Raw genomic sequence first — 12,958 nt, forward strand, 5'->3', positions numbered from 1 at the left:
TGTGGGGTTGTTGGTTTTGGGTTTTTTTTGGTTGGTTGGTGTTTGTTTGTTTATTTTTTATTTTGTTGTTGTTGGTTTTTAGCTATTCAGTGAATGGAAATTATATGGAAGAGAAATTAGTTAACACTATTCAAAGAAAGGTGAGGGGACAGGCGTGTTGCTGTGTCTGTCAGGTCACAGACTTGATACACCTGTTACACGGTGCATACACATGATGGCACTAAGATGACTGCTGGCACTGCAACAGCTGCACCAAGTCACCATTTCTTACATTCTGTAATGGCTTTTCAATCCACAGCATTGGGATTTTTAACACAGCTGGCTTCATCCTGAAAGCCAATTTATTTTATGTCCAGCATGTAGGAAATGGTAACTTGGTACAGTCATATACTTGAAACTTGCTTAAACTTTTCTCTATCTAAAACTGTGTTTCAAAATAATGTCTACACCAAAGTCCTGCCAAGGTGTAACAGATCTAGCTTGGGTATGGAAAGCAGAGTAACCAGTCTGCTTCCTTTGTTCCTGTATAAAACACCAAGTGTAGTAAAGTAGGTGATAACATACTGGTGTGTGTGTGTGTGTGTTTTGGGGTTTGGTTTTGTCCCCCCATGGAGCCTTCTTTTGTGCCTAAGAAGTTCTCATCTCAGGCTGATGGGATTATTTTGTGGAAGGTTGTGTTGCTTATCAGCTCCCTGCCTTGTCAAAACTATAAGGTAGCCCTATAATCATTTAGAACACGGATAAAAAGTAAGGAAGGGTTTAGGGTGAAGGTAACTGGATGGTTTATCTAGAGCATATTTGTTATTTGTAGGTTAGCCACAATATTACATGTAGTGCTGAGCACTTGGAGCCGAGGGGCAGGAGCAGCAGTGCTTTAAAGTGCTCAGTGCTAATCACCTTAAAAAGTGATACCCAGTTTCTTGTATGAAATTCTATAGGTATACACTTGAATTTCCCTTGTTCACACTATTTTTTTCCCCAGTTCTAGAATGATAGAGATACAGCACACTTAACTTGGAAAGCAATGTTTGAAGAACCTAGACATTTTGAGGAGCAACACAGAAAGGTTAGCAGACAGACTTTGTTAGTACAAAGTTTAAATACTGTGCATGTACAGTACATGCATGAAAGGCAAGGACTACATGAATGCAAAGGAAGTTAAATACTCAGTGGCTACTTTTTCACAGAATACTTCCATTGTGAGTATTGCTTGAAATAGCTTCTAGAGTGATGCTTAAAGTAGCTAAATAACAGCACACATATAGAAGGAGTAAATTAAGCTTGCAGCCACTACTAACTTTTGTGTTAATTTTGACACCTTGACTTTGCAATCTTGATGTCTGAAACATTTCAGTAGTATTAATCATAGTATTAATATAAAACTAATACCAATAATAGCAATATACTCTAATACAAATATTAGCAATATACTAAACATAGCCCTTATGTAGTACTGTGAACTGTCTGTCAGAGGTAGGCTTATGTAATATCTGTATACACTGTTTTGTACTTGCCAGTGTCTTATTCACATTACATATGGTAAGTACCACCTGTGTTGCAGAGGGAAGAAACCGAGATGCCTCAAGATACGTAGGTAGCATGTGCTGAGCATTGTATTAGCATACAGTTCTTTCTAGAAGAGAGGTGCATTACTTTTAGAAGTAATTGATCAAAAGCCCAAGAAAATAGTTGCAGAATACAGCTACACTATGGCCCTAAGTGACTTGCTGAGACTTTGCAAGTCTTGACTCAGTCTTGCCTTTAATGCCTTGAATATAATCCTAGAGAACGCTGCCTGATTTGGAACAAAAGGAACAAACCAGGTGTGTATATAAAGTGTCAGTTTTAGAAAATACCTTTAAGATGGATCACTCTTCAGGTCCAGTGAAATCAAACACCTCGAGAAATAATTACCAACTGCTCCTAAAAGTTTTTCACTTGTGCAATTTATACATTCATCAAATTAATTTTCACCACTTGAACATTTGTGGAAGTTTACTTTGTTCACAATAATACCATAAGTAAACCACTGTGATTAAACAGGCCTGAAAGAAGTGGGTTTTTTCTGTATGTATATCTGTAAATTCAGCAAGAACTGAGTAATTAGTTTAGCAATGAAGCAGTGTGCGAACAGTAGGCAATTTGAAGACAAAAGATTTCGCAGTCATTAAGTGTGTGTGTATATATATATGAGATACAGCTGTAAAAAGTGATATTGTTCATACGCTAGTGAATTGATGCGTTCTTGCTGGAAGGGTGCCAAGAAATGCAGTCCAGCAAAGTCTCCATACACTTCTGAGTTTACAGTATTTTTAAATTTTATTTGTACATCTGATAATACAAGCAAAAATATCAATGAAAGAGGGTGAAGCTGAGGGAAAGTACAACACATGTCCATAAATCTAAAACATTCAGGTGGATTTATTGCCACTAATCACAAAGTACAGTCCTATTTTCAACTTGTGCACAGTGGTACATTAGGTCAAGTTGCTCTAATTTCTGGGGCTGTGCACTTTACGAAGAAATTGCTGAAAGCAATGATATGTGGTAAACATGAACTGAAAGAGTAGATTACTGTGGGTATTACCATTTTTAAAACGAAAATGTCCTACAAGAAATCTATCTCCAAATAGCAGTCAGAGGACCAGCCAGGCTGTGGTATGCCACTGTTCTTCATGTGACTTTGGATACCCGTGTTGTCAGAGATGATAGTGTATCTGCTTTGGCTTCTTGTGTTAAATGTGAACACTTTCCTGATAAGAGTGACATGGGATTGAACTCTATGAAACAAACACAATTTCTTACTACTCTGTAGGTGCTTTAAAGAGTGCTTCCCATAATTTTGGATTTTCTTCTTTTAATATCTTGTCCATGTCTTGGTATGTTGGAAGAAATGATTAAAGAAGTCTTCATTTTAGCAGTTCAGTTTGATTAAGAAACTCTTACAATATGTTTCAGTTTTGTTGAGTCTTTTGTGTTGTTTTGGCTGTCAATTAGAACCAGGGAGGTGCGCTGGTGATTCTCTACTATTTCAGCAACACTGTCAAAGCGCTGGGTAAAGAAAACAAAAAATAATTAGTGCTGGCTTCTTTTAATGCTATAATATTGACAGTAATCACTGCATCATTTTATCTTTGCTTCTCACATAACTGACGAGAGTTAAGCTACAACCATTACCAAGTGAGATGCTCTGCCTTTTAGTGAGAGCACTCATCCTTCTCTTAGTTCTGATTTTAGTCATAAACAGATTAGATTTGGACAACAGAAGATATTACAGGCACCAGCTGTCTCCTCCTTTACATTTGTGATTGCCACCTGCACAAACTGAACCACCAAGTTTGCTATGGGCCACAGTGAACTGACACTGCATTTTACCTTAGTGTAATAGGCTGCAGATTGGCTGCTCAGAAGCTGTGGCAGATGTGGTTCAGCCACCTCAGAGGGAAGGCTGTTTCTGCGAATAACATGGTACAGGCAGACATCAGTGAGAACTGTTCTAGGTACACAGTTTTAATGTCTGTCACTGTACATTAATATCCAGGATCTGCTAGGTCTGTTGCTTTTCCTTTTGGTCTTTGGTCAAATAAAGACTTTGGACTATCTATTTATCCTGAGGTCATTTTTCACCCTTTGTTGAAGACCAGGTGACCTTCAGGCTATTTTACTTTCTGTAATCTTGTAACTGGTGCCTGGGAGGCAAATAATTAGGCTATGGCAAGCCTACTTTCACAGTGCTACTGTGAAAGCCTACTCTATGCAGTGATAACAAACTGTTTTTATTGGTATTTGTGTTCCGAGTTTCTGCTTTGCAATTAGAGTAATTACCTGTGTGGCAGAGTAGCCAACCAGTGATCTTTTCACTCCAGAGCTAGAGTTTAACATCTTCTTTATGTGAACACAGTATTAACATTCTCATTTTTGATAGTGTTGGGGGTTTTTGTTTTTTGAGCATAGCTGTTCTTTGCAATTTTCCAAGAAATCTAACTAGAGTCTTAGAAGGTAAATAGAAGACTATAAACAGAAAATTTATCCAGCAGCTGCAGCCCTTATCCTGTTAACTTTATTCAAAACAGCTCTATGAGTATGTTTTAAATTTGATCTGTGGTTTTAGTTACAGTGTTCAAGAGTTGACATAACACTGGTTTCTCTAGCTTGACAGAGCAGTCATTAGAAAGGGTATATTCTTACCTTCATATATGAAGAATCTTTTTGGTCATAGTGCAATATATCTTATTCATTGCTTATTAAAGGTATATAATTGAAAACTATTAGGAAAAATATCCCCACATCATCTCACCTCTTCACCACTTTTTTCTCTGCCCAGTGCATATTGTCTTGTTGATTCAATAAATCGTATAGGAACGTTGTACACTCTTCTGTTGTAAAACACAACCAGTGTATATGGTTGCCGTGAGTCCTGTCCAGAACTCTTCCTTACTAGAAAAGATCCATCCTAAAATGATAAGAGTAGTCCATATATTTGGCTCATTTCTTTCCAACAACTTAGTTTGGTTTTGGCTTAATATTTTGATTTATATTCGCATTAAACTCTTTTCTCCCATTAGAAAAACAGAATAGCAGCAGATGAAAAGTAGCATGTATTCCTGCTAACAGTAGCTTATGAAACTGTCATTTAAGAATCACCCTTACTGCTGCCTGTTCCTTCTCTCAACCAGAGAGAAAAAAAAGAAATAAATACACAGTGGCAGCCATCTGTTGGGGTCCACAGATTGTTAGGGAATAGTTCCTGTCAGTGGCAGTAGCTAGGCGAGAAAGCAGGGAGAAGTAGAGATACCATTTCTCCAGAGCTGTAAAAAGCAGTCAGCACACTCAAGCACCTGCACTCCCAACCCTGTAGCCCTGTGCTCACTAACTCAGAGTAGCCTTCAGCTGGTGATAGCCCCCATGCTCTTCCCCTTTATCCTGCTCTGTGGACTTAGGCAAGAGTGGAAATGTACTTGATGCTGAGGATGCAACTCTACGTGCTGCTCTTGCCTACTGTGACACCAGATTTTGTACAAAGAATAGTTGAGAATTCAAATTCTCCAAATACCTAAATGCAGTGTTGCTATTTCAAAATGCATAGCAACACCACCCTGTCCAAAGAGCTGTTTTCACATGAGCTGTTAGACAGTGGTGGAGACCACATAAAAGTCACTGGGCTTTGCATTTCTTTTATGGAGTGTGTATGAGCTATTAGATCTTCCTCAGCTCTCTAGTCTGTAATAGCTTTCTCTGCAGTGCTTTGGTCTTACAATGAAAGCCACAGTTAACTAATGTCACCACAATAATTTCACGTTTGACAGTACTTGCATGGCACAGTAGTTCTGACCTGTTCAGAATGCAACTGATGCTCTTAGAATACTTTTCAGGTTGTCTTTTTTTCAATTTTTTTCTTTATTTGAAGGTTTGGGGTTTTTTCCCATAAAACAGAATTTTTTTCAAACTGACCTACCTTGTTTGATCGGTACAATGCATCTTCTGCCATTTTCCTATCACAGGTAGCAGCATACCATGCTTTACTGTGAACACCAGCATCCTAAAAAGAGAGGAACAGTGTTTCACCTGTAAAATAATAATGATAATAATAAAGAATATGGCCTGTAGGAGAGCTACTGCTAAATAATGACCGCTGTGAAGAACTAAAATGCAGAAAACACAGAGTTTAAAAAGTCTTTACCAGGAGTTCACTGTTTTAGTTGGATAGAGATAGGGCAAAGAAAAACTAGTGTCAAAACAGTGGTAACAGATTTGTGGTAGAAGGCTGATAAACAACAAAAGAGAGATACCATGAGGAAAGCAGTCAGGTTCAACTGTAGGACAATTTTAAAGATGGAAGCTATTCCAGTAGAATTTAAAGAGGAATAAATGTTGAGGAATGCTGAGGAATAAACAGACCATTAACAGTTTAAATGCTGCTCAGTTGTGGGCTAGCCATGAGGTGGTCAGATTTGGTTTGTGTCTAAGCTTTGGGTGATGCCATGATGATTTTTTGGCCTTTTCTTTTATACCCCTTTTAATATCTTTTTACAACTTCTGTATTCTTAGTGCTTTTTGCCTACATTCTTGGACTTGTTTGTTCAGCTAGGAGACTAAACATTTTAGAAGCTTTGTAGTTAGGGATCAGTGTGTGCCCCAGACCCCAAGGTCCTCTCCAGCACACATTCTGTAAACCAAGATAGAACCATCCAGGGGAAGGTTCCTTGGGGAGGGGGGCTCATTCGAGCCTCTCACTGGGGAATCTTTGATAGATATGCTAATTAGTAAAACCTATAATGTTATACCAGATCTTTTGTGGGTGTACATTGCGGTGTGCACTGAGGTGCATTCGACCTGGATGTAGTGCACCTAAGGATCCTTAAAATAAATACCAAGGTAAAATCCCTTTTTCCCTTCTAACCATGTTTGACTCTTGATTTTAAGACCAGGAAAAGGCATAATGGGAATGAAGTTTCCCATATACTTATTGCTGTTTCTGAACACAATCATGATTGTCTTCACCTGGACAGCATGAAGGTTGGATAAATTTTGCTCCAGCTTTATGATAAAATTAATTTTCACACAGCTTTGTCACTTCTGTACAAAACAGATTAAAGGTGAAGTTGCGCATTATAACTGAGCTGGTCTAGCTGCCTTACGGAGGCTGGAAAGGGTATGTCTTGGCTCCTCTTTGGGCTCATTTTGTTGCTCATCTGATCCCATGGTGAGATAATTCACTTTATTAATCTTGCAGAAAAAAGAAGCTGCCTTTTTTTGTGTTTGACTGCCAGGCTGGTTTTCTGTAAGTTCAGTGACTTGGCTCAACCCACTGCAGCATCAGAAAGGAACACCAGAGAAGCTGGGAGTGGAGCTGACGGTGAGGAGAGAGCAGAGTCTCAATATTGGGGGCATTGCACTAAATTCTTAGACTGGCTCAAGCCATTACATATAATTTTACCTTCAAAATTTTTCCATTTATTTCTTCAGTCACACTATTCATTGGAAAAAGAAAGAGTGAGAGGAATTGCAAGTATGAAAGGTACTTGCCCACATAGAGAATGAGTCCCATAAACAAATCTTTGTTCAACAAACCAAGGAATCAATGGCCCCCCGGCCTTTCTTCTAACACTGTCTGTGGTCTATAATGTGGAAGCAGACAGCTGCTGCCAAAGTTTGGATGGGAACCAAGCAAAGAGTAAATGCCATGGGAATGAACGACATCTGTGAGCACCTGTATTGTGCAGGATGCTACAGCAAATGATACGACTGTATATAACTGCTGGGAAAGTAGCACTAATGGCTAATTTTTTTATTTTTAGCAAAATGGATCTTTTATTAAGCTCTGTTTTTGCCCATGGCTGTTACATTAAAATTGCAAATGTAATTGCTATGAGCTTTTTATTTAGAGTCTGCTAGATTGCTTATTTGAAAGTAATTTTTATAATAAATATCCAGTATGACATAGTTAAAATTTTCCAGAACTTCAAATACTTTGTGTACTTCACTGTTGTATTATCTTTGTCATGTCAGACTTTAGAACACTTGATGTTACTGGCTCTGCATGATAGAGCCTTTGTTTTACCCTCAGCAGAACTATTTTTACCGTGTTTGTGACTACTAGGCTAATAAGAATGGCTTTCTGCATTTTGTAGTCTCCCTTCATCCAAAATGAGAATAAGGGGAATAGCACTGAAATGTAAATAACTTTGCATTTGCTTAGATCATTCAAAGCTTAATGTTGCAACAAAACACAATGAAAAAAGAATTTGCCATAAAACTGACAGTATTAACTGTAATGAGAAGAGATCTGTTTAAAGGAATAGAAAGGAGTTAGACTTGGGAGAGACTAAAAGACATGGGGGAGGCATAACAGCATCATTGTATTTGCTTACTGCACTTTTTTTTTCCTGTACACCATTTGTACAGCTATAAGTTAGAAAAAAGGAGGTGATTAAAAACTCTTTATAGCCATCTATATCAAAGACTAGACTTAAGTATATCACCACAGATTTCCTTGCTTCAATGATGTTGAAAGTATGAACTGGGGAGTCAGGAAGACATAAAACTAAAGCTTTTTAAAGTTTTGTTTGAAGTGACTGGTAGAGTGCCAAGATTTGTTATAATACTATTTACATTTTTTTCTACAGTTTATTAAACCTATCCTATGCTATATGTTCTAAACATATTTTAATGAAAGCTAACATTCAGATTATTTGTGCTACAGAAAAGCCTCACTGCAAAAGGGGGCATAGAAGCCCTCCACAAAAGAAGTGTCATTTTCTTTTGAAAGCGGGTAGGGGTGGAAATACTGTTTTAAAATAAAGGATAAGAAGATAGGGAGATTTCGGTAATATGAATTTAGCTAATACTATACCTGGTCTGCAGAACTTGAAATAGATGAAGTGCTGCTGGGGAGGGAAGCACCCAAAGAACGGTTTGCAGCTTCTGGCACTTCTAGAAAAGCGAAAGAACAACATGTATAAGTTTCCAAAGTATGTTTGTTATGACGTAAGAAATTGATTTGTTACAAGGACTTTGGAAGATCTGGAAACGGTTGACCTTTGATATCGCTCAGGAAAGCTTTCTGCTGAAAATGGATGGGGCCTATATGAGTGCTGGAACACTTGCCTGCCTAAAGGGTAGCCTTGCTTGTGAAGAGAAAACCAGTTTGGATAACAACTTTGTTATTAGCCAGAACTAGACTTAGAATACAGGAAAAAAATTTGTCCACCACCAAAGTGAATGAATGTAGCAACAGATAAGAAAATGCAGGAACACAATGCAAATATTTGTGCTCAGTCCAACATCAGAAGCAGTCTTACAGGTGAGGGAGTCAGGAAAATGAATGTATCTCAGAGACAATTTTTCACCAGTTTAGACCACCTGAATTGTTTGTATGCAAGTGCAGGAAGTCCAGGCAGCAAAATGGAGAAGCAGAACTAAAAGAAAGCATTATGATGCTTAATTATAATTGGAATAAACAAAGCATAGTAGAAAATAATTACTAGGGCTGAAATACAGATGTAAGAGTTTAAGAAATCAGAAGCAAAATGTTTGATAGTGTTGCATAGTAATGATATGAAAAAAATAAGTATAGATAATTGCTTTCCGGTAAAACAGAGTTTGGCCCAAGAGTGTAGGTGTCTCCTATAGGTACTTGTGAGCACAGCTGGATGCAAATCAATATACTAGAGAAGATCATTGTAGAAAGTTGAGTGTTACACATTTTGTTATTATAGGAGGTTTTTTCCCTGTGTGTTTTACTTATTGGGGAAAACAAATGCTACTAGGATTGTTAGCATTCACCTGTTTCTGGATATGGTGCTCTGCAGACTACGTTGTCAAGTCTTCGCTAATAAAATTTTAGATTTTGGTTAAAAAATCAGTAAGAATGTTACAGAGAAGACCATACAGTGACCAGAATTTAAAAATTCAGTTGGACAGGAAAGCTCAAAGACAATTGTGTGAAGTACATTTAGAACTTTTTGTAGTAAAGTTGCAACTATCTGGAAGCTGCATCCCAAATGGAGGGGAGACATTGTAGGGAGCAGTTCCAGCTCTCAATGAATTAATAATCACCTGAAGAAGGCTATTCAATATTTTGAATTTTGGTTTTTCTGTAAAATTTTGACTGACCAGCTGTTAAAGCTACAGCTGAAGATAGACTGTATGACTAAATCAAGAACTGCCATAAATCAGTCAGATTAGTGACTTAGACTTGACAAAAAGACATTAAAATAAGTAATGAAGGATGCCTTAGCTGTGTCTAAAAAAGGAAAGAGAGATTGGGCTTTATGCAGTAAGGATTTTATTGATTTTAAGATAATCTAGGTACTAAACAAATAGTAGTTCTGGCACAGAAATGGAAATTTCCACAATCAAATTGGAAGCAAAGTTTAAATAATCTTTACCCACATAATCTTTACCTAAGAAATTTTAAAAAACTGGCACATGAGATTCAGGAGTGGTAAGTTATTTTATGTAATTTTCAAGTCAGGATGGTACCAAATGATTAAAGAATACCAAACATAATTGCTATACCTAAAGTAGAAAAAGTGACTTGAGCATCTACAGGGCTTTTTGTCTGATTCCACAGAACACAAGGCCTTAGGAGAAAATTCGAAGGAAATAACATTAAGATTTGGAAGTAAAAGCACAACTAACGAGAAAATCTGAATCTTAGCCAAGCAGATAAAATGTTACAGCTCTTCCATGAAATAACAGAGTTCTACAAAGAGGGAATGTGGCACCATACTTAATCTGGACTTCAGTGGTGCATTTGATACTGTGCCATATGGGAAATAAGTACTTTTAATGATGAAGATGGAAGTTAGCTCTAGGCTTGTATGGGGACAAAGAAGAGATGGCAGGTTATGCTGAAGGGACATGAGTGATTGGGACCAGTGGTATGTCTTATCAAATTGTTATTGGACCGGGCACAGAATAAGATTATGCTAAAGAAAGTTTACTAATCAGAGCATAATTTAGCACCAGATGGCCTCAAAGAATAGTTACGATTACGGAAGTAGTAAGAATTTATGCTTCAATTTGAAGCACATCAGTTGTGTGACAGGAGCAGACAAACCTGAGTGCATCAGTCAAGAGCATTAATGTGAACCATACTACATTTCCTCAGCACAGGAGATATAATTGCAACATGCATCAAGCAAATGTTTCCAGGAAAGAGATAAACTTACATGCTGTTATTAGTGTAAGCTACACCAAATGTAGATTTTTATGTGCCATTCTCACCATCTGTTTACAGTGTGAAAGATATGTTCAGACTGAATATGTACAGTAAAGGGCTTACAGGAAGGTCAGACAAGTGTCTGCTAACAAGGAACTATAAAAATGTTAAATCTAATTTACACTTCTGTACAAAGAGAGTTTATATATATATTACCTAATTTGTTTTTAACTGTGAACTGAAACAAAATCCATCTTGGAAAGCACTGCTTAGAGAAGAGCTTTAGCATTTGCTATTATAAAAGTACCTTCTTTTTTTTTTTCCTTCTGTAGAAAAAGAATAAATTGAATGCAATAATAATCTGTCTATTTTCTAGGCAACAGAAGCCTTGAGCAGTCCAGAAATGTCATATTTAGGATTCCTCTGTGACAAGAAAGACTGATGGAATCTTTATTATGATAGGAAATGACCCAAACTGCATTTGCTAGAAATTTCCAGTGTTCATAAATGTAAATGAAGCACCCATTTTACATCAATAACCCTGACATACTCCCTTAATTTTACTAGCTGAGTTAAGATCCTGGATACTTGACTTCCTCTTTGTATACATTACAGATACATTAATTCAAAATTAATTAATATGCAAGGTATTTTGAAATAATTTTAATTCAAAGATTAATTTGAAATTACAAGTTAATCACATTTTAATTCAAAAATGAAATTATACTTACTTGGCAGAATTGAGGACTTTTGGAGCAGAGGCCTGAAATAAATGTCAAGAGATTACAGAAAGGTCTGAGGGGATCTATCTAGTCCTGATAATACGAAAATTATGTTATTTGAAGCATGCAGTGGTAGAGTGTATTCCATCTCACCCATTTGTTCATTAAGAAATATGGGTCTGATACAGGTATTAAAAAAAATTATATTCCACTAGGAGGAATTTAAATATATGGTTTAAATCTCCATCCCCTTATTACAGATTATATCCTCTCGTGTTTTGGTGATGGTTATAGTATTTGTATGCATTCATTTGCTATGTTTTATTTTTTTGCTACTGTGAGGCTTCAGGAATCTCAGCTCTCAAAAAGCAACAGGAAGGCTACAGTGAAAAGAGTGCTCCCCTTTGAGCCTCTCACAGTTTTGTTCAGACCAAGCAGTAAGTGCTGGTGCATTGCAATATGCAAAAGAAGATGGAAAGGGATCTTACTTTTGGGCACCACTTGGAAGGGGTGGAAGTGGAAGCTCCTGGTTGGAACTGCGTTGTCGTTCTGGTGCCGTAGGTTTTTCTGTAGTTTGGGAAAACAAATGTTAAGAGTCAAGTTTTCTTCAGAAATATATTATCCCGGATTAGGGAGTCCCAGTAGGTGAAGGAGGGTTTCTTTTACTATAAATTTTGGGTTTTTTTCCTTACATGGCAGCTTGCCATTGCACTGCTTTTTTTGTTAACTAATTCTAGGCAAGTATCTGTGCTGTGGATGCCTGCAGGGCTCCGTGACACAGGGGGAGGGCGCTGGGGCCGGCTGCCTGGAGGGGCTGGGCTGGCCCCTGCATCCCAGGCTGGAGCTGGGCAGCAGCTCCCGCTGAGCCCGGCCTGGAGCCGCCGCCGGCTCCCACACAGCCAGAGACGGGGCGGGCCGCCTTTCCTGCCGGCGCCAGGGACCGGCTCGTGGCAGCCGTCGGCTCCGTGAGAGGTGGCTCGAGCTGAGTTCAGAACCCGTCCCTCCCTTCCCCCTTCTCCACTTACAGGGCTACGTGGGCACCTTGCTGGCCCATTATTGTCCGACATTAGCCCGCCAGTAACCTCAGCAGTTTTACTGTGACTGCTTTTAGAGAACAATGATATTCGGTGCAACTAAGGCTGCCCAGATGCAGTCTGACACTGCTAAAACCAAACACCACTCAAAAACCTACAGTAAGCTGAACGTGGTGTAGTTTGTTTCATGTTTTTAGTAAAAAAAACCAAACAAACCAGTTCAGATAAATGTAAACTTTTTCACAGTAGCGGCTATAATTTACCTTCATTTGCAGTTAAGGTCTCTCTGGGGGGTAAACATGGTTTCTGCAATAAAAGCGCAGGACAAGCAAGCATTAAATGGCACGTCACTTGTACAGCAAATGTTTATCCTTTTAAACTTTTTGTGGAATAGTTTAGAATTGACAACATCCTGGAAGAATTAGGAGGCAGGGACATAGCCATTCTGTGAAGAGCCTCTAATTGAAGTTTGGGATTTTGCAAAGTTGATTTGGAAAGAATTTGACCCCAGTTTGTGGGTACAAATAGATGGAGAA

At 38.1% G+C, this 12,958-nt stretch overlaps 1 protein-coding gene across 11 annotated transcripts in view; it reads right to left on the bottom strand.

The window, feature by feature from the left end:
• Positions 1-2,293: 2,293 nt before the first annotated feature.
• Positions 2,294-12,958, bottom strand: part of BLNK (B cell linker) — a 92,188-nt gene continuing 81,523 nt past the window's right edge. For 9 of the 11 annotated variants that reach the window (XM_069019734.1, XM_069019733.1, XM_069019732.1 and 6 more), the window contains 7 exons: positions 12,686-12,728; positions 11,877-11,955; positions 11,398-11,429; positions 8,354-8,433; positions 5,456-5,539; positions 4,298-4,453; positions 2,294-3,051 (listed from right to left, as the gene is read on the bottom strand). In XM_069019734.1, coding sequence (XP_068875835.1) covers positions 2,932-3,051; positions 4,298-4,453; positions 5,456-5,539; positions 8,354-8,433; positions 11,398-11,429; positions 11,877-11,955; positions 12,686-12,728 — 594 coding nt within the window. In that variant the 3' untranslated portion in view covers positions 2,294-2,931. The remainder of the gene's footprint in view (positions 3,052-4,297; positions 4,454-5,455; positions 5,540-8,353; positions 8,434-11,397; positions 11,430-11,876; positions 11,956-12,685; positions 12,729-12,958) is intronic. The other 2 variants (XM_069019739.1, XM_069019735.1) reach the window with 1 other exon arrangement.

Source organism: Aphelocoma coerulescens, chromosome 6 (assembly GCF_041296385.1).
Source record: "Aphelocoma coerulescens isolate FSJ_1873_10779 chromosome 6, UR_Acoe_1.0, whole genome shotgun sequence".
Classification (NCBI taxonomy): domain Eukaryota; kingdom Metazoa; phylum Chordata; class Aves; order Passeriformes; family Corvidae; genus Aphelocoma; species Aphelocoma coerulescens.